Source organism: Amblyomma americanum, chromosome 4 (genome assembly GCF_052857255.1).
Source record: "Amblyomma americanum isolate KBUSLIRL-KWMA chromosome 4, ASM5285725v1, whole genome shotgun sequence".
Taxonomy (NCBI): Eukaryota; Metazoa; Arthropoda; class Arachnida; order Ixodida; family Ixodidae; genus Amblyomma; species Amblyomma americanum.
This window is the reverse complement of record NC_135500.1, coordinates 51,559,968-51,583,315: the sequence shown is the minus strand read 5'-3', so window position 1 is coordinate 51,583,315 and position 23,348 is coordinate 51,559,968. Positions and strand designations below refer to the sequence as shown.

Genomic DNA, 23,348 nt, shown 5'->3' with positions numbered 1-23,348 from the left:
GCGACAGCGTTAAGGCTTCTGTTGTACAAGAAAGCCGGCACCTTGTGCGTCGGCGTTGTGAACGAAAAATCACCGGAGAAGAAACCTAGGTAGTTTAGGAGGGTAGATGTGTAGGCCAGTTGGTGAGACATGAAGGAACTAGACACCGCAGCGGACACGGGACAGAGAAAGAAGACGACACAGGGCGGTACTTGCAACTAAAATTTTATTTGAAACTTCATGGCTTTATAAAGACAGAGGCACGTGTGATCCTACAATCAAGTAAAAAAGGGGGAATGAAAAGCAACAGATAACAAGACCTAACTGACAACAATGCACATGAAAGATATGCGAATCACAATCTACAGAAATCAGACTTTAAAACGTTATGCAATGCTCATCATGCGAGTCACATTCTACAGATATCAGAGAGAGAGAGATTATGGAGAGAGAGATTATGAGAGAGAGATTATGGAGGCCATTGCCATCTTGCGCTCGCAACCGGATGAATGCGTTAGTTCGCCTTCGGTTTCCATCCTCCAAAAAGAACTGGGTTTCCTTGACAGGTATCAGGTTGGGCTGCTTCCTTTTGACGTTCTTTTCTTCCTTTTGTCTTGTGGTTTTCATGCTTCCACATGCGGTCGACGGTTTTTTAACACTTCTGATAAACCACGGTGGCTGAAACAGTGGCCAATAAGCTCCGCAAAAAGAAAAAAGGGGTTGCTTCCCAAGAACCAGCCGGCCAGAAAAAAGTGGAAGTCATTCCCTACCTGCACACGGTTTCACATAATCTCAAAAAGATTTCAGGCAAATATGGCATCGACATTGTATTTTCGGCACCCTGTAAGCTCTCTAGATTATGCAACCTAGTGGGAAAGGGGTACTCGATTCGAGGAACTTGCGGCAAGAAACATTTGGAAGAAAATAAGCGTGTCGCATGTGCAACAGGGGTAATCTACAAGATCCCCGTCAGTTGTGGGCGTTTTTATATTGGACAAACCGGTATTTGCTTAAATGATCGCTTGAGAGAACATGCGCGTTCCTTGGGGGAGGCGGGGGGTTCGAATCTGCCTGTTCATTGCCGCAAGTGTCGGGGTTGTTGGCCTCAGTTCAGCCAGACCCAGATTGTTGGAAGAAGGAAGGGGCAGCTTGAGAGAGAGATTATGGAAGCCATTGCCATCTTGCGCTCGCAACCGGATGAATGCGTTAGTTCGCCTTCGGTTTCCATCCTCCAAAAAGAACTGGGTTTCCTTGACAGGTGACAGGTTGGGCTTCTTCCTTTTGACGTTCTTTTCTTCCTTTTGTCTTGTGGTTTTCATGCTTCCACATGCGGTCAACGGTTTTTTAACACTCCTGATATCTGTAGAATGTGACTCGCATGATGAGCATTGCATAACGTTTTAAAGTCTGATTTCTGAAGATTGTGACTCGCATATCTTTCATGTGCATTGTTGTCAGTTAGGTCTTGTTATCTGTTGCTTTTCATTCCCCCTTTTTTCTTGATTGTAGGATCACACGTGCCTCTATCTTTATAAAGCCATGAAGTTCCAAATAAAATTTTAGTTGCAAGTACCGCCCTGTGTCGTCTTCTTTCTCTGTCCCGTGTCCGCTGCGGTGTCTAGTTCCTTCAAACCTAGGTAGAGTCACCTTAGTCCCGTGGCCTTATGGCGCTATCACAACCTGTCCTCCGGATCGGGAGAAAACTGACCACCGTGGCGCGAATTGGGCGCAAATGTTTGCTCGGGAAGAGCAGCCTAGGTTGCACAAGCCCCACCGATTGTAGCACCACTTCAGTATCTATTGCCATTAAGGCACCAACGCTATCGCGTCATACCTTTCAAGCGGAGCTTGAGTGTCTGCTTCCATTTTTTGCATAGCATCCCTCCTGGAACCGAACCATCAGAACCAACGCTTTTCCGGCGGGTTGTTGGTCATAATTTTGTTCTCCGGCACTTATTTACCTTTTATCTCATTTTTAGCCATGCTCAAACCCTTTTTTAGTCGTCTTAATTCAGTTGAGGCTCCGCAGTTTTTCAAGAATTAGTAAGATCATAGCATCCCTGTCAGCTGGAGAGATATGGGAGATGCCTTTTCCCTGCAGTGGGCATAGTACGGCTGATTCTGATGATCAAGATGTATGTGTTCAAGGAGGAAATCATGAATACTGGAAAGATGTCCGAGCTTGTCGCTTCCTGTACAGACACTTCTCTGGTCATTAGCTTAATCGAGTGGTTAGAAGAAGCTTGGCCAAAGTTGAACGTTCGTGCATCTTCACACAATATTGCATTACAGAACCATGTACTTACATTACAGAACCATGAACCATGTACAAAGTCTTCAGGACGCTTGGATGGAAACTGAAGCTGTAGAGCTTTTACCTGCGACTAGCTTCAGGCTATATTTGCGGACTTTATGATTTATATTGTCAATTCAATATATCTGGGGCGCGCCTATCTTCAAGCAGGAGTTGATGTGACTTTTCTAATAAGGATTAATACAGAGTGTCCGTTTGCCGTTGGAACAGGCTCGTATACCACTTTCTCCTCTTGGGAGAAGCTACCAGTGCACACTGGCCGTAAGGGCGGTTCGGTATATTCGAATGCACATATTTTTAAGTTTATACTCATCTCGTAATGCTTATTATTACCTACGGTTGATTTTTTTTGGCATGTGCGGTGCCCCACATATCGACTCCTCCGAACTTTGCGTCGACGTCGGCGTCGTAGTATGCTGTGAAGGAAAACCCTCGTCCTTCTGCGGGCTAATGCTACTGTTACTGACGTGGACCTGCAGAAAGCACTGTCAGATGAAGTGGATGTCGCCATAAAAGTCTGTCTGTGTTTCTTTCAGATTCAGAACTTTGGGTGTGAGCTGTTTAAACCCAGGAGTTTCTTTTTCATTGCCACTACTGCACGAGATGAAACCGCTCACCGAGTTCGTGCGAACATTGACCTTCGTGGTGACCTTAGCTAAACCTTAAATAAATATAAGAAATATTGCCGCGACTGCGGTTAGAACCCACCGCGGCCCGGACAGAACAGCTTCGCTGTCCACTGCCCGAAAGAACTATATGCCATCGCCGCATCCGATCAGGCCTTGTGTTAAACAATACACTCTCGCGCTGTGCACTGCACATCGTCGTCTTCATCAACTAATAACACAAAGTAACTTATATAACCACTATCGCGCTGCGCATTACTCATCATCGTCTTGATAAACTAATGCGCTACTATCGAAAAAATCTCGTCGCCAGAAATGCCCATGACCTAGCAAAGCAAAACCATGAGCCAACCAGGCTGTCTATTCTGCTTACATACGTTAAACCCCAGCACTTTATTCTCTCTGTTTCCTTCTCAACGCGAATTCATGCGATGAACGTGAACAATTTCTTGGCCTAGTTGATACATCTTCATTATTTTGTTCAGACCACAGCATGTAAACACAAAGAGAGACCATAACAGGGCAAGAGCTTGATCTACCGATTAATACAAGAGCAGGTTTGCAGTGAGGGCAGCTTAAGAATACCTGAGTGCTGATCAAACATTGTTAGCCCAAAAAGCCACCTGAATCTACACATTCGTCATCAGTAGGGTAGCAAGTGACTCTGGGGAAAAAATTACCATGAAAAAAATGTTTTCATGCCCGCTGGTACAAGCACCTATAGGTTGCTCATAAACTGTGGTAAATCGCGCATAATGCAAGCTGAGCGCCTTGCAAATTTTACGCTTGGGAAAGACGAATCAAATAAAAACAGAAGTGAAAGCAACTCCTAAAACTTGACATATTGAGCTTTCATTCAAATTGGCAGATATGTTGAAGGAACCCATAATTCTATGTTGACCAAAAAGTAATTCCTGTCATTTTTCGTTCACAATTTAGAGCAGAATAATGAACTCAAACTTCACAGAGCAGCAAAAGCATGCCTCCGAGTATGCGTGCCCACTTTCAGCTCCATCACACTGGTGACGCCGCTTTATCAGTCCAAGAAAATGATGTCGTGTGTGACGGCCTTTGTAAACAGCGAGCTGTCACTGAATTTCTTGTTGTTGAGGACGAAATGTTCCTCTTAGTCATGAATGTTTGTTTGCTGTCTATGGTAAACCTGTGGCCGATAGAAGCACCGGTGGAATCTGAGTCAAGTGCGTCAAAGTTTCAGAAAGTGCTGAAACAGATTCACACGATCAAGCGCGGCCTGAGGGACCTACCACTACAGCCAGTCCCGAGACGCTGGAGTGCGCCGACACCGTCATCCGTGCTGACCGGCGCATTACGGCTTGTATTTCGGCTCAGCAGCTGTCCGTAAGCAAAGGAAGTGCGGCAAGAATCATCGTTATTCTGGGATACCCCAGGGTTTGCGCTGGGTGAATTCTACGGAACCTCACAGGTGAACACAGACTGCAAAGAAAAGTCATTTGTTTGGAGCTGCGAAGTGCTTCGATGCTGAACAAGATAATTTTTGTCTCGGATAGTGACCGCTAATGAATCCTGATTTGGTCACGTTGAGCGGAAACAAAACACAATCGAGGCGATGTAATGGTGACATCCTAGTTCGCCAAGAACAATAACGTTCAAGGCAGCTGAGGCGCATTTCAAATGCATGCCACTTTCGCTTGTGACGCTGCGAATTTGTCGGTTTGCGTTTGGGGAGGGCCGGTGGTCTAACCGCCGGCGGTGTGCCGCAGGTTTCCGTCCGACTCGAATACAGTCGTAGCGCCAATGTGATTGGTCTGCGACTGAACAATGAGAGCGCCGAGATGGCGTGCGACGTGGAGTCTTGTGAGAGCTTTTACCGCGGCGGAAACGAAAATGTTTGTTCTAATCAAAGCATACAAACATTACCTTGCACCTGATATAACTGTGTTTCTAGCATCATCAAGATAATGCGTAGCTTTTTTGTTGCATATATCTATGGGTCGCCGATGTGAACATCGGGCAACCTTGAGTGTTACACTGACCGACCGAATTCGCTCGGTGCGCGCTGCATGTGAAACGGGCCTTAGTTGGCCGGAAAAGTGTTAACCACTGTATTTTGTGAGATTGATGTAATTACTCTTTTGGATAAGCTGCGTAAGAACAAGAAAGTACATTCTCAAATTCGCATCAAAGCCGTGCAGAAACTAAAGCTGCGTTACCAGCGTTTCTGTAGTAACAAGGGTGCGAGGGAGATCCCTCTCCATCACGATAGCGGACGCCCTCGCACAACGCTGAAAATGAAAGAAGCGGTCGCCAAATTAGGCTGGACTGTACTGCCCCATTCCCTTACAGTCCTGACTTTGCACCATCTGATTTTAATCTATTCTGGCCGCTAAGTGTTGTGCTTTGCGTATCCGGATTTCAGGACGACCAGAGCGTCATTCGCGACGTAAAGACATCGCTTCGCCACACGGAAAAACATTGGTACAAAACAGGCATGCATGTCCTTTATCACTGGCGGTGCAAATTCGTACGTGTTGATGGAGATGATTAGATTAAAATTTAAAGGCATATATGAGGCTGTATACTTTGTTATATTCATGAATTTTTTAATAAACAGTGCGTGCGGGAAAAAAAGAAGGGAATTATATTTTGGACAGTCTTCGAACGTGTACCATGCAAAGGAGCAGTCAGTTATTCCTAAAGAGCTACAATCGGATGGTACTAACCAATATTTCTTTACTAGTGCTGTCGCTGATTTCACACGCGATTTCTTTATTTGATTTGTTGATATTTCTCCCGTTTGTTTAAATGGCTACGTTTTATAGAGCATGAATAAAGCCGCTTTTAAAGGTTTTAAATACAAAGGGAGGATGAATAAGCCTGCAATTCTCAGGCAACACAAACTTCATATAGGTCTTGAAGTTCTAGAATTTGGAAGTAGTGCCTTCTGCATTGCGAAAATGTGAGAAACACAGGCCGCTTGAGAGAAGACTGGTAACTACCTAATTAAAATAATATCATCATCATCATCTGCCTGGCTACGCCTACTGCAGGGTTCACCTATGTCTCTCCAATTAACCCTGTTTTTTGCCAGCTGCATCCACCGTGTCCCCACAAACTTCTCAATAGCATCCGCCAACCTAAATTTCTGCTGACCTTTACAACACTTGCCTTTTCTTGGAAACTACTCCGTTAGCTTTGATGACAAGCGCTTATCTTTCCTTCGCATTACATTTCCTTCCCCAGCTCATTTCTTCCCCTTGATTCCGACTAGGATGCCATTAACCGCCGTTTGTTCTCTCACCCACTCTGCCCGCTTTCGGTCTCTTAACGTTACACCTATTATTTTTCTGTCCATAGTTCGCGGCGTGGATCTTAATTTAAGTTGAACCCTTTTCCTAGATATGAGAAAACTTGAAAGGCACGACGAAATAAAACAGCGTACATATAGTCACGCGCATAGAATAAAAAAAAGCAAATAGAAAACAGTTTATTCGTTTGGTAGTCGGTGTGGCAGAGCCTGGGACTGCTCATATACTGCTTTGCAGTTAGAGTTAGCTACTGTCTTCACTTAGTAGCAGGCTTCTTGTATCTCCGGCCGCCCGAACATTCGCCTTTCGTATATGGATATTGCCTAAGTAAGCTATTTATCCACTACTTTAAAGAATTGATATACTTATGCGAGAGGATACCAACATTTTGAAGCAAGACCAACGCGTCATAAACATTCATATGCGTAAGTCACCATAATTTCTATTCTGAGCGCTTTAAATATTCATTCTTCGGACTAAAAATTACAGAAGAGAAAAGCCTGAGCACATCCAATACTAATAGTTCATCATTGGCAAAATTTAATAACGGAGCTTACAGTAGGTCGTACTGCTATGTAATGATTTCTCCAACGCTTCTGTTCCGCTAATATTTGGCCCTTCCCTAAGAAATCTTTTCCATGGCTAAATTTCTTATTCTATCATTAGAGCTGTGCAAAAACTATCAATAAGCTGAGGTCTTTGCATTGTATGTTGAAAATATTTATTGTAACTGCCTCTGTGTATATTCTAATAACCAGCATTTTGTGTCATATTTGGTGATTCTTTGTATAATGCTACTGACAGTAGCCATATTTCATATGCAATTTCATATAGCTTTGCTGTATTTGTGTTTTACCATTTGTTGTTTTCGTTAACATGCTGACCAGTTGAATTTTCTTGTTAGTTCTAGAGCGTTGGCTTGTTAACTCAACTTGTAATGCCCCTGCACAGGGGCATTTCAGGTATCGCAAATAAATCAATAAATACTGCCTCCTGCTGTAATCCCAAATGGGATTAGCAGCATGTATTTGTAAAGAAATAAATAAATGCATGCAAACTGTTCACATTCTTGCAGTTTTAATCCTACGCGAAGTGACGGGAAGCACAGCATTAAATACAAAGCTTTGGCCTGCCTTTGTCTTGCATTTTCTTCACTGCATTTTGGCATTAACGCTGGCTTTTCATCCATATCCACTCTTTTTTGTTCTGCGGCAATCATTCCTGACAAAGAAGCAAATAAACTTCACGCAGTTGTCTTCTTTTTGCAGAACAGGTATATTAGAGCAGTTGCAGACCGGATCGTGTAAGGGCGCACAAACAAACGACATTCGTTGCACTCCAAACTAACGTCGGTACCTCGCTTTCCTCTCTTGTTTATATGAGCTCATTCCTCGCCTGTTTCAACCTCCTTAGAGCGCGGACTCTGTTGTGCACCTAGATGGTCGCCAGGTGCTTGGTCAGCGTGTAGTCACTAGTAAATTTAAAGCCCTCATATCAGCCTATAAGCATGAGCCTCAGAACACTACAGATCGGTCTGTTTCAGAACCCTAGTAGCCTGTGATCGCAGCGCAGTGGCTCAGCGGCTAAGGCGCTCGGCTACTGATCCGGAGTCCCCGGGTTCGAACCCGGCCGCGGCTGCTGCGTTTCGATGGAGGTGAATTGCAAAGGCGTCCGTGTGTTGTGAAATACACGTGGACGATTAAGATTCCCAGGTGTTTAAATTATTCCGGAGCCCCCTACTACGGCACATCTTCCTTTCTTCTCTCACTCCCTCCTTTATCCCTTCCCTTACGACGCAAACCGCGTGTCCACTGAGATGTGAGACAATTACTGCGCCAATTCCTTTCCTCAAAAACCATTTTTTAATACAGAAAGCCTTTAATGACTCATCGTTGTCCTCCCATCCGTCCGTACGCGAAATATGTCACACTATAGCTGTCAATCAAGCGTGGTTCGGGTGTTCAACGAGATATGTGAGACAGGGGTCATTGCCTTGGTTTAGAACCTATTTTAATTTCATTTTTCTTTCTTTTTGGTGCGGTTCGGGTGTCCACCGCGTTATGTGAGACAAGCGTCATTTCCTTTCCTTAAATTTTCGAGCGGAGGAGAGAGAGAGAGAGAAAATTTTATTGCCACGAAGATGGTTATATTCTTCGGTCACTTCAGCCGCTCCAGGTGGCCGGCAGTTTAAGTCTGCCGGCGACCTCCTGTGCTCTTGCCGTGGCCCGGGACTGAACGTCCGGGTCGTGGCTGGCGAGGACAACTTCCAATTTTTCAAGCGTGGACATGTGACTAGATCTGCCGGAGGCGGATCCTCCTTGAAGTCCCAGATTATGTAGTTTAAGGTGGCAGGCTCGCCGCACAGCTGGCAATACGGATTTACAAAATCAGGAAAGATATTGCAATACGTCCACGGGTTTGGCCGCGACCGCGCTTGCAGTCGCCTCCACGTGGTAGCCTGTTCGCGGCTGAGCGAAACGTGCGGAGCAGGCAGGCTCGCTTTAAGCTCCCTGTAATAATTGGTTATGGAATGATATGAAAGTAGCGTCTCGCCCCTGGGGACATCCGGGTCCGAGACCCCGTCACCTGCTGAGCTGAAAAAACCTCGGGCATATTAGTGAGCGGCCTCGTTCTCTGGAACGCCAGCGTGGGCCGGAGCTCACATCAGATCCTCTTCCTTCCTATCTTTTGGCATGTTACGAATAATTATGTATGCAGTGGCGGAAACAGGTCCCCTCGCGAAGTTGCAAATGGCCGTTTTGGAATCACTGAGAATTGTGCTGGTGCCTTCCTGAACGATCCCTAGTGCTATTGCAGCCTCTTCGGCCTCTTCCACTCGGTCCGTGACCACCGTAGCCGCTAACCTGCGGGAGATGCCCACCGCGCTCACAGCGAAAGCGTCTTTGCCTGTAATGTTATAATGTGCCGCATCAACAAACACGGCACTATCGTACCCTCGATGCTGTTTGGTTAACGTCTTCGCCCTGGCCTTCCTCCAGCTTTCTTGACGGTCATCTTGCATGTTCTTGGGGATAGGTCTGACTCGAATGCGTTCGCGCATCTCTAGGTATAATCACCTGAACTGAAGGGTCGTCGCCCTGTCTGCCTAAGCTTCGCAAAATATAGAGCCTCGTGTCTGTCTGCCTGAACGGAAAAGGCGTCGCGCCGAACGGACGACGAAGGGGGAGGAATAAACTTTATTAGTCTTTTCTGTCGTCGTTAGCCCACTTTCGCACCAGGTGGCCTCCATGAAGGCGTGACATCGAGGATCCAATCTGCGATGTTGGCTTGTACAAGTGTGTCTTCACTGCGTATGATCTTATCCCAGCTATCAGCTGAGTTATATGGCAAGAGCTTTCCGGGGGGTGGATTTCTCTCGGATCCCCACGGAATATGGTCATCTTCTGCTTTAAGGTTCTTGTCACAAATTTGACAAATAAGATTAACTTCACCTTTTATAATTAAGGCCAATCGATATGGGCTCATAAGACTTTTTGTCTGAGCTCTTCGAAAGCTGTGGCTTCTGCTCTGGTAAGCTCTGGGTGTGGGCGTAAGTAAAGGTGTCTGTTTCTCTATATATGTTTGTTACCTCGTTGTATGTGGTGGGTGGCTCTGCCGGCGGCTTATTCGTGAAGACGGCTCGGTTGGTTAGCCCTCGGCATATTCGTCCGCCTTCTCGTTTCTTGAGCAGCCGGAGTGGGCCGGCCTCCATGCAATGTCGATGGTGGATGAAGGTGTGTAATTTATGAGTTGGGACGCGATGAGTTTACCCGCTCTGCCCCTTTGATAGCCGATGATCGCGTATTTTGGGTCACTAATGACTGTCTTTGTGCGGTGATCCTTAATGGAAAGTGCTATGGCTGCCTCCTCTGCGTCTGTCATGGAGGGGGCGAAAATTGTCGCTACGTTGATCATATTGAAATGAGGCGTAATCACACAGACCGTGTACCTGCCAGGGCCTTGATTGGCCGAGTCCACATATGAGGCACAGAGGTCATCGCATACTGTTTCTCTATAGCCTCCGCCCGAGCAATTCGTCTGTCATCGTGTCGTCCCGGTAGCATGTTTTTGGCTAGAGGTTTGACCTTGATCATCAGGAGACTGCCTTCGGGAAAGCTGTGAGTTCAGTTGCCGTGTCAACAGGCCGAAGGCTAAGCTTGCCTAGGATGTACCGCCCTGCGTCCGTTCCCGACAGGAGTTCTCTTTCAGCGGTTTTATGTGCCTCAATTAGCTCGTCGAGGGTATTATGGACCCCAAGTTGTAGTACCTTGTTATTGCTGGCAAAACTGGGTATACCCACTGCCGCGCTGCAAGCACCACGAATGACGCTATCATTTTGCTCCCTTTCCTTCTGTCGAATAAGATAATACGGCAATGAGCATATGATTTTGATTAGAAATGCATGTGTGAGCCTACAGAGGACGGGCTCCTTCATGCCTCTGTGCCTCATAGCGATTCGCTTAATCAGCCCGTCAATCTATTTAGACGTTGTTATCAGCTGCTGAATAGCCTCCGTATTCTGCGTATTGTTTTGAACCAGCATGCCAAGTACCCTGGTAGTCTTGACCTGCGGTATGTTGTTGCAGTTGAGAGTGAGGTTTATGGTCCACTCTTGGCTCCTTGTGTTTGTTGAGAATAATGAGTAGCACAGATTTGCTCGGCGAGCATGTTAGACCTTTAATTTGGACGTATTCTTAGACTGTGTCGACTGCCTGCTGCAGGGCATCCTGTATGAAGCCGTCCGCGCCCTAATGCGTCCGGATAGTGGTGTCATACGCATAGATCGCGTGCTTGATGCCATATATATCATTCAATTTGGCGGGTATGTCTTTCATCGCCACATTAAACATGAAAGTGTAGAGAACCGCCCCTTGCGGGGTGCCTCTCTTTCCAAGTGTAATTTTTTCGCTTTTTAAAATGCACAGATGCACAGTGGCTTTCCTACCTCATAGAAAGCTTTTTACATTCTCGTATAATCGTACGTACGCGCTCAGGCGTTCATTTGGGCTAAACTCTTCAAAATGGCTGCATGCGCTACATTGTCGAAGGCTTTGCTGACATCTAGCCCACGTATGGTACGCGTTGCTTTTACTGGGCCGGATGTGAGAGTATCATTCTGGATATGTCACCTGATGTCTTGGGCAGATAGGCCTCGTCTGAAACCTACTACTGTGGGTGGAATATGTCAGACGCTAAGCGTTTACATCGGCGAGAGAGGGTATTTTGAAAGGCGTCTGAAAGAGCATATGTTGGACGTGAAGAGCAAGAAAGTCACTTCCAACGCACTTGCGGAGCACGCCGTATCGGCAGGTCATGATATGTGCTGAGAAAGGGCTTCTATCATTGCCAAGGAAAAGAACTGGCTTCCACTCCAGTATCTCTAGTTCTTGGTGATTCAGACTACCGAAAAAAGACCTAATCGTAACATCGGAAATCTGCCGCCAACCTACGCAAGATGCCTGGGGCGATTATTGTAGCACATTTAAGCGTCGTTGATCTAGAATTATTTTTATTTATTTATTTATTTATTTATTTATTTATTTATTTATTTATTTACAGATACCTTACAGGCCTCCGGAGAGGCATTGTGTAAGGGGGGTCAAATACAAAATTTTGTACAAAATAGGTTAAAAATAAACAAAAAACATTGTAAAGTACAGCAAACCACAAAAAAACAGGTGAGAAGATACGATAACGCTATTCACAAAAAGTGATAAAAGTAAAAAACAACTACGCGTCATGTAACGCAAATGAACAAGGGTTCCGTATGTATGCCGAAACGTCTTGTTTTGGATAAAAACCTTTCGTCGGCGTCTTCCTTTTTTTTCTGTTGAAATGAGTTACTACCCGACCAGACGAGAATTCTTCAGACCTTAGATTTTACGTAGGCGCTCAGTCTGTTTAGAATCACGTGCTCCATGGCTTTATCTAGACACGACGTGAGCGAGATGAGTCTAAGGTTGCTAATGTCTGTCTCAGTTGCGGATGTGCTCTTTGCACGGGCCCTCTGCCTCGCATAACCATGTTATCACTCGGCTATCGCCTACGCTGTATATTCGGCAAGCGATCACAAATAAACGTTCTTCTTGTTGCTTCCACGCTGTATTTTCATTGCTGGACGCCGGAACACGGTGTCAAAAATTGGGTAAAACTAACCTGTCTCACGACGGTCTAACCCCAGCTCACGTTCCCTATTAGTGGGTGAACAATCCAACGCTTGGCGAATTCTGCTTCGCAATGATAGGAAGAGCCGACATCGAAGGATCAAAAAGCGACGTCGCTATGAACGTTTGACCGCCACAAGCCAGTTATCCCTGTGGTAGTGCTTTTGGGAGCCGTCATAAACCAGCACGGAATAAGACCTAATCCTGCAATGACTGCCCCATTAAGCAAAATGCCGCTCCCAACGGACAAAGCACGAGTCCACATAATGCTTGGCGTAGTCAACTATTTTTGGAAGTACATACCGCATCTGGCAGAGGAGAAAGAGACAATGGCCATCACTTTCGGGTGCGAGAAATTTTTTCACTTTGTTTACGGCCGCAAGTTCGTCGTACTGACCACAAACCACTGATAGCTATCGTTTCGAAAACCAATTTGGAAATGCCACCAGGACTGCAGCGTTTTTTTCTACGTCCTTCGCTTTGTCCCAGGAAAACAACTGTTCCTGGCCGATATGCTATTTAGAACGTCGCCGGTCGGGCCAAGCGGCGCGGATGACTTCACGGATGACGTCGACGTTCATGCAGTTGGCGTCACCTCAGAGCTGGTAAGCAAGAAAATGTTTGATCGACTCGCTGAAGCAACCGCCAACGATCCTGACTTGCAAACGGTGTTGCGCTGCTTAAGGAATGGAGAAGAAATCAAAGGATGGATGAAACCATTCTGCCCAGAGCTATCAGAAGTTCGCGGAATAGTGATGAAGGGAACAAAAGTAGTCATCCCGAAGATCATGAGGGCGGAAATCCTCAGTCGCATTCATGAGGGTCACTTAGGCATAAATAAGTGCAAGGCAAGAGCCCGTCGCTTGGTATTCTGGCCTGGATTGAACGGGGACATCGAAAATATGGTTAAAAGTTGCGCAGTGGGTCAAAAATACGCATACAAGCAACAAAGCGAACCACTGGTACTCAGGCCAACGACAGACCATGCGTGGTACAGAGTCGGTGTTGACCTATTTATGTATGGCGGGAGCTCCTACTTGTGTGGGTTTGATGCTTTTTCAAATTTTCCTGAAGTAGAAAAACTTGTTGACACAACGTCAGGCACTGTTATAAGTAAACACAGCTCAGTTTTTGCAAGATATGAAATTCCATTAGAAGTTTGTACCGACTGGTCCGCAGTTTTCATCTTATGAGTTTGCTTTGTTCGCATCCAGATATAACTTCACGCATGTGACGTCGAGCCCGAGATTCCCCCAGTCCAATGGTCTCGCCGAAAGAGGAGTACAAATCGTGAAAAGAATCATGAAGAAAACAGGTGAAATGAAGGAGGACTTCTGGTTGGGGGTCTGCTCGGCTATCGCGCAACTCCACTGGACGAGGGCCGGTCCCCAGGAGAACTACTCCAGGGCCGGAGGCTGCCGGACTTCATGCCCTGCCTCAGTCGACAGTTGGCTATGCGCCAACGACGCCATCGAAGGTCTTCTAAAGGGAAACCTCTGCCCGATTTGAAGAAAGATGCGGTGGTGAGAGTACGAGGGGACGTCTGGGATCGCAAGGCACGAGTCATGGACCGGGTAGCGCCAAGGTCATATCGTGTCCTTACAGAGGACAACCAGTTACTTCGACGCAACCGACATCTTCTAGCCACACGTGAGTCGTTCCGAAGTGACGTTTCCGAAGACTACTCCGACAGCGAACACATCTCCTAAGCAACCCCAGGTGCATCGCAGTCAGCAACACTGCCTACGCAACCGGTGCCTAGGCGATCCACCCGGAAAAGACGGCAACCAAACCGGCTTTATTACAACCGGGATTTCAGTCAAGTGTCTCGTATCTTGTTCGCAGATTCCTAACTATTACACCGAGGGAGATGTACCGTATCCGTTGCGCATGCGCTCTTTGCATGGGCCCTCTGCCTCGCATGACCATGTTATCACTCGGCTATCGCCTACGCTATGTTATCGGCAAGCGGTCACGAATAAACGTTCTTCTTCTTGTTGCTTCCAAGCTGCATTTTCATTGCTGGACGCCGGAACAGTGTCCAATTTTTTGTCTGGTTTAGGAATAAAAATTACTTTCGCATGTTTCCACATGTGGAGTATTTCACCTTTCTACCATTTTCTGTGGACTCCTTGGCAACGTTACTAGACGCTGTCGTGTCTCAATCTCAAAAACGAAGATTAAGCGTCCTCCCATGGGGAAGCAATTGCGCGCAGCCAGAAACCTCCTTAACAGTGATCTGGAAGGAAGCCGCCTAAACGCTCTTTGTAGTCTGTAATCAATATTTTCACCACACATCAGCGACACAAGCAACATCACCACGCTAAAGGCTTTCGCTTCACCTCACTTTTGGTCAAGAAAGTGGCCCCCTGATTTTTTTCCTGTACTTTCCTCAACAGGGCGTGAAGATAACTGCAACTTTCATTTAACCGCCAAACAAAGCATTGGAAGAGCTAGCTATGAAGCTAATTACCTAGCAACCATAAGTAAACCATCACGTCAGCATTCCCAATGCACCTTGAGGTCGTTTGATTCTTGTCAAAATACTACTTCTAGTTTGCCACCTTGTACTTATCGACAGCATCCATGATGTCCAGAGGATCCATCCGGGTCGGTATCACAACGCACGTGGAGCCATCCAGCAGGCCAGCAGTGTTTAAAAGCAGCCCCGACATGTGCGTGATTGGGCTAAATACCAGCAGCACATCGTTTTCTCCCCAAGGCGCTTGCAACCTGCAGAGAACAATGCCAAGGCTAAGAGGACACAGATTAATCACAGCATCATTTCTCAGTTGCAAGCGAGTGCTTACTGCGCCATTGTCAGTATCGCTGAATCTCGACGATATGAGATTTAAGAATGAAACCGATCCATATTTGATGAATATAGTGAGTTTCCACCACAATCATCAGCAACCTAATTACGCCCACTGCAGTCGAAATGTCTCTTCCATGTCCCTCCAATAAGCTCTCTCCTTGGAGCGCGGTATATGTGATTTGTGATTTAATTAACATCCCGTAGCTTCATTTGCGACCTGCGCAAAGAATAATCACAGAGAAAAGGACACACAAAGGTGTTCTGTGTGTCCTTAGCTCTGTGGTTGTTTTTTCGCAGTTGGAAAATGAACCTCAATCACCAACTAGCCTGCCAGAAAATGCTTATTCCGTAGTTCTATGTGTATTATGCACAGTCGAGAGATTTCGATGAACTTCAATAACCTCTTTTTTTTCTTTTTACAGCACGAGACGCCATTGGGAGCCCAACCTGAGCCACCACATAAATGAAGCACGTGATAATTTTGGTACCGATGGTAGTGAATCGGCCCCAAAAAAAGCGAAAAGAGAAAGTTGATGATGATAAGGTAGTAACAAGAGGTACGAGCGGAGGGACGTTATCATTGTTTATCGAGAAAGAGAAGCAAGAGAAAACAATTACTGTGTTAAGAAGGTTACAGCTCACTTCAGACATTATGGCTCGCTGAGCGTTGAATTAAGCTGAAGTCTGGTATAGTCTCTGAACAAGAGATTTTTTCATGCTCCCTGCAGTGGAATGCTTCGGCTGCGTCCGTGGCCGCGTTCCTACGCTACTTCCTCGGGCTCGGTTGCTGAATGCCGCCGCCACTGAACGACATCGGAGGTGGTGAATGTTGAATGCCGAATTTTTGTCCAGCACCACGCACATTGCAACCCATGGTGCTCTCATGTCTTAAAATGAGTGCCTTTGGGTCCTATTCCGAACATTTTAGGGGTGCAGAAGTCTATCGAGAGGACATCGATGTTGATTACCCACGACAGTACAAAAAGCTGTCGGTTGCTATAGCTAACCACCCAAACACATTGAAAGCAGGCATACATTTGACACGACAGGGTTATTCGAAGAGATGCGGGAAAGGAATATTTATCACTAAGCGTATTAAGGCTGATGATGATGCATTTAACGGCATCACCAACCTTCTGCAACTTTCTGACCATAAAGAGAGCGCCTACATGCAAATTTCTGCCACAAATATGTTCCTGTGCGTGGAAAAGGAGGCATAATATACTCTTATCTTAAATAGAAACCACGCCGGTAAGGAGCCAGCAGCATGTTAGCCTAATTCTTTCGGCCATTGCGCAATCGAGCAAGGCTGAACAAAACTCCAGCGCACTAGGCAACAATGTTTCATTAGCGCCGGTGAGACTTGAAACATAGAAGGAGGGGTTGCGTTTGAGACCGTACACTCGATGCCAAGCAGTTTACACTGTGCCACAGTGTGTACGCAAGGGTTTGGGCAAATAATCCTGAGTTGAAAGTTGGCGCCTGTCTCGTGGTTTTCTTGAGTCTTCGTTGTGCCTGCCCCTTTTGCGCAGTCTTCAGAATCAACCTTATCGATATATTTGGTGCCAGTTCCTGAATTATCCCATTGAAACAGAGATACGAATCGCCGCATGGTCCTTGTCGTAGGTAATCATCAAATCGATCAACTCGACTGAGAACCAAAGGCTGCCTGATCATGCTCCAATCTCCACTCTACTCCCTCGCGGCATCAGCAGCCATGAAATGGCAGGAAAGTCGAAAACAAGATCTTTCCATCTAACGCCTGCAGTAGTTTAAACAAAATTTTCTTCTCTCGGTATCCGCTGCCATGAAGGGACACCTCCAAAATGGGGGGAAGACACGCAGCACTCCCGTGAGTTGTTAATAGACGTATCTTCAAAGAGGTGTAAGTTTGGCGCCAGCAACCTACGTGCCGCCACTGCGGCAGCGCCGATAGCGAAAGGGTCTTTCTTTAAACCTGATAGCGTTATTGGGTTATTAACTTTCAACTGCTGCGATTAATTCGGCGCTGTGCGGTGAGCCTTGCGTGTAAATCTCGCGACAAGAGTTGGACAACAAAGACGATACTCGAAGCAGCAAGCATGGATCTTATGAGCTATCTGGGGGTATATTTGCTTTGGAGTTTGGCGTGGTAGTAGGGGATCGTAAGGAGTAAGGTGGGTATTTGAAGTTTCTGCTGAAACTGCTTTATGCGGGAACTCTTGAAGCATACGCAAGAAAAGAGGCTAGAGAAGAAAAAAAAAGGAAGAACGCCGGCTAGCAGCAGATAAAGAAGAGCGAGAGCTGGGCGAACGTGAGCGGCAAATGGAATGATTACACGCAGACCTGGAGTAGCTTGTGCTCGAGCTTGAGATGAAGCGAAAAGCAGCCCTCAACGCGGAAGGCAAGATCACGTAGACAAGAGATAGTGACGCTAGTTGTGCGGAATTAGGATCCGAAAAGTGAGAGACCGAGGCCCAGTTCTAAAATGGCTATGCCACGAAGTGACTGAGGACGCGTCCAACCAGCACGGTGATAGAAGGAAAACCGCCGAATTCGAGATCGTGTTCTAATGAGTCGTAATGACGTCAAAATGACACGGAGGCGAGAATTCTGTTCCTATGGTGGCAGAAGTGGCAACGGAGGCTGTTTCCAGAGTAGAGGCCGTTTCAGAGTAGTCGCAGAGGCGTCTAACCAGCGCGTCCGCAAAACGGGACGTTCTGCCCAGAGAACAGGTTTCAAAATTCAAGCATAGGAGCGCCCTCTGCAGAGTAACAATCGAGGTGCAAACGAGTTGAGATGTCAATGTAGCGTCAGTGACAAAGCTAGAGGAGAGGATACCCTAGTAAAGCTGGCGGACGAAAAAAGCGAAGTTATCGTTAAGGTTAAACGTAATGTTTAAAGACAGAAAACTCAGTGCAGAAAACTCAGGGGCAGCTAAGCAGTGCGATTTTAAAAACGGCGCTCAGAGCGACAGGCAAGCAGCAGAAGGAAACCTTCAAGAGTACTATATGAGGACCTGAGCGACAGCTGAGCATTAAGCGAAATAGGAAAAGGCAAGGACCAACAGGAAACGGATGAAATGTCCGAACCTAGAATCAGTCGCGCTGGCAGCTGCTCGCGTCGGCACGGAAAGAAAGGCTGCAAAATAAGTCTTCCCTCGATGACTGAAAACCTATCTCATGCTGGTCACGCGACAGACAGTGATGGTTATAGAGTGGACCGCAGTGATTTGAAAGGAAAGTAATATATTCCAGGAAACACAGAAAAGAGGTCAATGAAAATGCACCGGCCTTGGAGAAGGGTGATACCGCACAGTAGAGAAACAAAGGCTGTAAAAGCAAAAGATTCACGAAACCTGGTAAGGCGAAAAACGCGCGGGTGGTTAAAAGATTAATAAAGTGTGGGTTTGGGCTTGTTGGTAATCCATTCTTGACCGCAATGCGTGAAGACATCGACGCGGACGAAAACTAGAAGACACACACAAAAATGCTTGTCTGTCTCTTTTCGCGTCTTTGTCCTCGTCGTTCTCTGCGCGAGTTGTCAAGAGTGGCTGAAAGCTTCACCGCATTAACAGAAAAGGCAGAGCACATCTTCCAAGCAAAGAAGACACGAGGTTCGTCAAGGGTCACTGACCTCCGAGAGAAGTCAGACGACCGTTGTGACATAAAGTGCGCTTAAGAGAGGGCAAGGCGGCGCGACAGATCGGCCGACATTAGATCGTGCGACAATCCCCGCATTCTTGCTCCGAGCTTGAGCAGAAAAGAACGCGCATATGCAGGCGTATTCGTTGCACGCACGCAAGATACAATGCGCGTGTTACCTTATGGACACCGTAAAGCTAGCAGTGAACGAAAACATTATATTGATACCTTAACAAAAATATGTAATACCGCATAAAAAATTAGGATTAAAGAAAAACACCAGCGAGCTATATTAAGCCGTGTTTTTAAGAAAATTTCAAATGATTTAGCGACGAAATCATTGTCGATTAAATTGAGGCACGCTGGTATATGAGTGGCCAATCCATATTCCATTAACTCTAGGATATGCCGACGAACAGCAAGGTATCATGTTGCTGTCGATATCTACGCTAGCAGCGCACTCAGGACGAGGCACAGAACTATCAACTTTTATTTTGAACGGTGAGGAGGACCAGTAATTGGCCTATAATTGTCCATCAAGTTTTTCTTCATGCGTAATGCCATAGTTTTAGCGATTAGTTTTCCCTTCCAGGTGCCTGTAGGTTTGATATTTTGTGCTTGGTGGACCTTGTTGTTGTATAAGTTAGAGGTGAACAAACTTTTATTGCGAAGCAATACTACATTAGGTCGCACTTCAGCCCGTTCCGTGGCGAGGCGGTGGTAGGCACCATTGACCTTTAGCGTCACCTCGCTGCGTGACGTCACACCACGTGACCTAGAGTGACGTCACACCAGCTGTGTAAAAACGGGGCCCCATCTCACGCCGTCGCGAGGCGAGGCGGTAGCCACCAACGGCGGCCGAACTCCCGCTCCTCTCACCAGGGGCGCTACGGTCGGTGTGACGTCACTCCAGCTGTGTAAAAACGGGGCCCCATCTCACGCCGTCGCGAGGCGAGGCGGTAGCCACCAACGGCGGCCTAACTCCCGCTCCTCTCACCAGGGGCGCTACAGTCAGAATGACGTCACACCAGCTGTATAAAACAGCTCCGCTCCTCTCGCCAAGGCAGTCATACAGCCAGATGTTACGATGGTGCCTACGAACAAGGCAGCTCGGCAGAATGCAAAGAGGAAGCATCCGCGAACTACGGAGACGGAAGAAGAACGAGAACGACTTTCTAAGCGGCGTGCCCAGTATGCAGCTCGGCGACAACGTGCAACCTCCTCTGTGGAAACAGCAGAAGCAAAGGAAGAAATGAGTTTGCCCGACAGTGAGTCTCCTTCTACTAGTTCAGAACGCTGGAACGAGACTAAACGGCAGAGGCGTGTCCAAGAAACCCCGGAACAGCGGCAGCAGCGGCTCGAGAAGGAACGTGCGTTTCGAGAGAAGGAAAACGAAAAGCGAAGAAAACAGCGTGCAGAAGAAACACTCCAGCAGAGACAAGAGCGTTCGAAGAAAAGACAGGAGAAATCTCTCACCAAGGCTGGCCCGACTCAACCCGAAGGACACATTGCAGTAGAACGACGTGAAGAACATGCGAGAAGAGTAAAGGAGTTTGAGACGGCAACGCGTGAATTCAACAGTCGCTTTACTAAGAACCCGTTCGGCTATGCGTGTACAGTGTGTGACCGGTTGTGGCATAGGGACAAACTTACGCCGGTGAGTGCTCTCATGTTTCCCACATTGCTTAAGGCTTACCATGACTGGAAAGAAGAGACTTTAGCCGGTGCCGTGATGTGCAATACATGCAAGAATAGCCTTAAAGAGGTAAAGATTCCTTTGTACAGTGTTTCTAATGGCTATAGATACCCGCCGATGCCAGAAGGGCTACCGCGTTTGAACCCAGTTGCCGAGCGGCTTCTGTCTCCGCGTATACCGTTTGTACAGATTCGGAGACTAATGAATTGGAAGAACAGTCAGTACGGTATCAAGGGACCGATCGTGAATGTGCCGGTAGAGACTGACCATATGTTGAAGCAGTTGCCCAGAGACGTGGACGATCAACAGCAAATATTTGTGAATATAAAGAGACGCCGCTTTGTTAAGACCTTGTACCTAGCCGATGAGGTTTCACGTGAACAGTTGCTGCCCTGGGTAGAGGTACTGCAAAATTCTCCATTGTATAAACACTATGACAGAGGCAGTCAGAGGCAGTTGCATTAACAATGGATCAACACACTATAGTGTATGACGAACAATCAACTCTGAATCCTGTGGTAACAATGGCTCCCGGCGAAGGTCAGAAGCCTATAAGCATTCTGTACGACACGCATGCTGAGGAGCTGTCGTTTCCACAGATCTACCACGGTCATGCAAGATGCATTAAACCTCAGGCTAGGCCTACAATCCTGACCATGGCATCGTCCGAGATTAGAAGAAGTGATAGACGAGGAGCTCTACCGATGCATGTTCTCTATATGGCTATGAAGGTAATTCGACACCGTGTGTGCGATAACCTGAGTACCATGTTTAGGAACAAACGAGGCATCGAGACGTTGACCAGAGGTGATGTAGAGAATCCTGAGAAAGTGGAGAATCTCATTGAGAGAGACATGGGATTTATGAAGGGTGTACCGAATACTATACAGTATTGGCATACCCGTAAAGCCGAACTGTTTGCGATGAATCGTCAATTGGGCAAACCAACGGCATTCCTGACTCTTCCGGCATCGGAAGTACACTGGCCGCGGCTTCTCGAATTACTGAAGAGCTTGAGCGCAACCCCATCTGATATTGGTATAGATGAACATGAGATGAATAGCTACTTTGCTGCAGTCTTGGTGAACGAAGATCCGGTGGTTTGTGCCGTGTACTTTGAACATATGGTTCGGGTAATTATGCAAATCCTCTGCAATAAGCGGCTTAGCCCATTTAAGCCTAACCACGTGGTTGAATACTTCAAACGCATTGAATTTCAGCTTTGAGGCAGTGCTCATGCTCACCTTCTACTTTGGCTAAACAATGCGCCAAACGAAGAGGTCGCCAACAACGACATGCCGGAGACGGTAGCGCTGGCCGAACGACAGCTTTCACTGAATCACGATGCTTTGAGTAGGCCTAGAAGCCAACGACACGAACATACTCATACGTGCTATAAGGGTAACAGGAAGAATTGCCAATTTAATTACCCACTGTGGCCGATGCCTTGCACCAAAGTGTTGACACCGTTGGTTGCCCCGGACAAGGAAGCAGATCCCGAGGGTGCTAAACGATTCGAAGTACTGAAGGAAAAGCGAGATGCGCTTCATGAAGCCTTAAACACAACGATTTACGACACGTACGAATCAATGTGGGAGCAGCACGGCATTGAAGACTTTGAGCAGTACGAAAAAGTTATCCGGACTGGACTTTCACGGCCTACCATGCTGTTAAAGCGAGATTTAGACCAATGTAACATCAACGCCTTCAATCCTTGGATAGCCGAAGTGCTAAACTCGAACATGGATCTGCAAAACATTCTGGATGTATATGCCTGCGCTGCCTACGTAGTCGAGTACGTGAATAAGGCTAACCGCGGTGTATCGTCTCTTAGCAGAGCCATTAAGAATGTGATTGCCGTAGACCCAGAGGCTCAACTGTCTTATGAACAGGCGTTGCGAAAACTGGGTGTACACATGCTGAATTCCATCGAGATGTCTGCCCAAGAAGCTGCCTGGATGCTACTTCAGTTTGAAATGAGCCAAACAAGCACAGATGTAATCTTTGTGAACACTGTATGGCCGGAAGAACGGGTCAGAAGTAGGAAAAGTGGACGCGAAATGGATGCTGAGCACTTGGAATTAACCAGCACTGATATATGGCGAAAGAGCGCTGTGGAAAAGTATGAAGAACGCCCCCCTGAAATGGAGCACGTCACGCTCGCAGAGTGTATGACAGATTACAACATCAACAAGATGACCAAGCGAAGAAAAACGGCAATACTTCGGTGCCGGGACTATGGTATAAACGATGTCGTCAACTACAAACGAGAGCACGTGATGTTGTACTTACCATTTAGAAGGGAGAACGGCTTTCTGGATGGCAATGCATTTGAAAGCATCTTTGACGAGAACAAAGAAAGAATCATGGAGGTGAAAAGCAAGTATAACAGTGCAGTTACGAAGGCTGAACTACTGGAATACATTCGTGACATCAATGATCACAATGGCCAAGAGGTGTCATCCACGAGTGTGCAGGAAGAAGACGAAAACGGGGATGGGGTAAGCGAACGAACTCGCGCTAGGCTGGTGGAAGAGAACTACGACACGGACATTGTACCAGAAAGCACAGTTACAAGCGTCGTCGTGGCTGCAATGTGCCCAGGCGTGAAGAAAAGGGAAGACTGTATGCCTTTGGATGAATTCTACGCAAGAATGAAGATGACCAACCATCGCCAAAGAATGTTAATCGAAGAGGTTATAAATCGCGTCACCAATGAGGACGCCAGGCCTCTTAGAATCTTCTTCACTGGACCGGCCGGGTGCGGCAAGACCTTCACTCTCCGTTTAATTATGGATGTCTACAATCGGTACTGTAAAAGTCGAAAGATTGGTTACGGAGATG

At 46.8% G+C, this 23,348-nt stretch overlaps 1 protein-coding gene across 2 annotated transcripts in view; it reads right to left on the bottom strand.

The window, feature by feature from the left end:
• The window catches only part of LOC144127947 (putative 4-coumarate--CoA ligase 1), a 160,479-nt gene that overhangs the window by 49,704 nt on the left and 87,427 nt on the right, over positions 1-23,348 (bottom strand). For both annotated transcript variants that reach the window (XM_077660962.1, XM_077660963.1), the window contains one exon: positions 14,935-15,103. In XM_077660962.1, the coding sequence (XP_077517088.1) occupies positions 14,935-15,103 (169 nt within the window). The remainder of the gene's footprint in view (positions 1-14,934; positions 15,104-23,348) is intronic.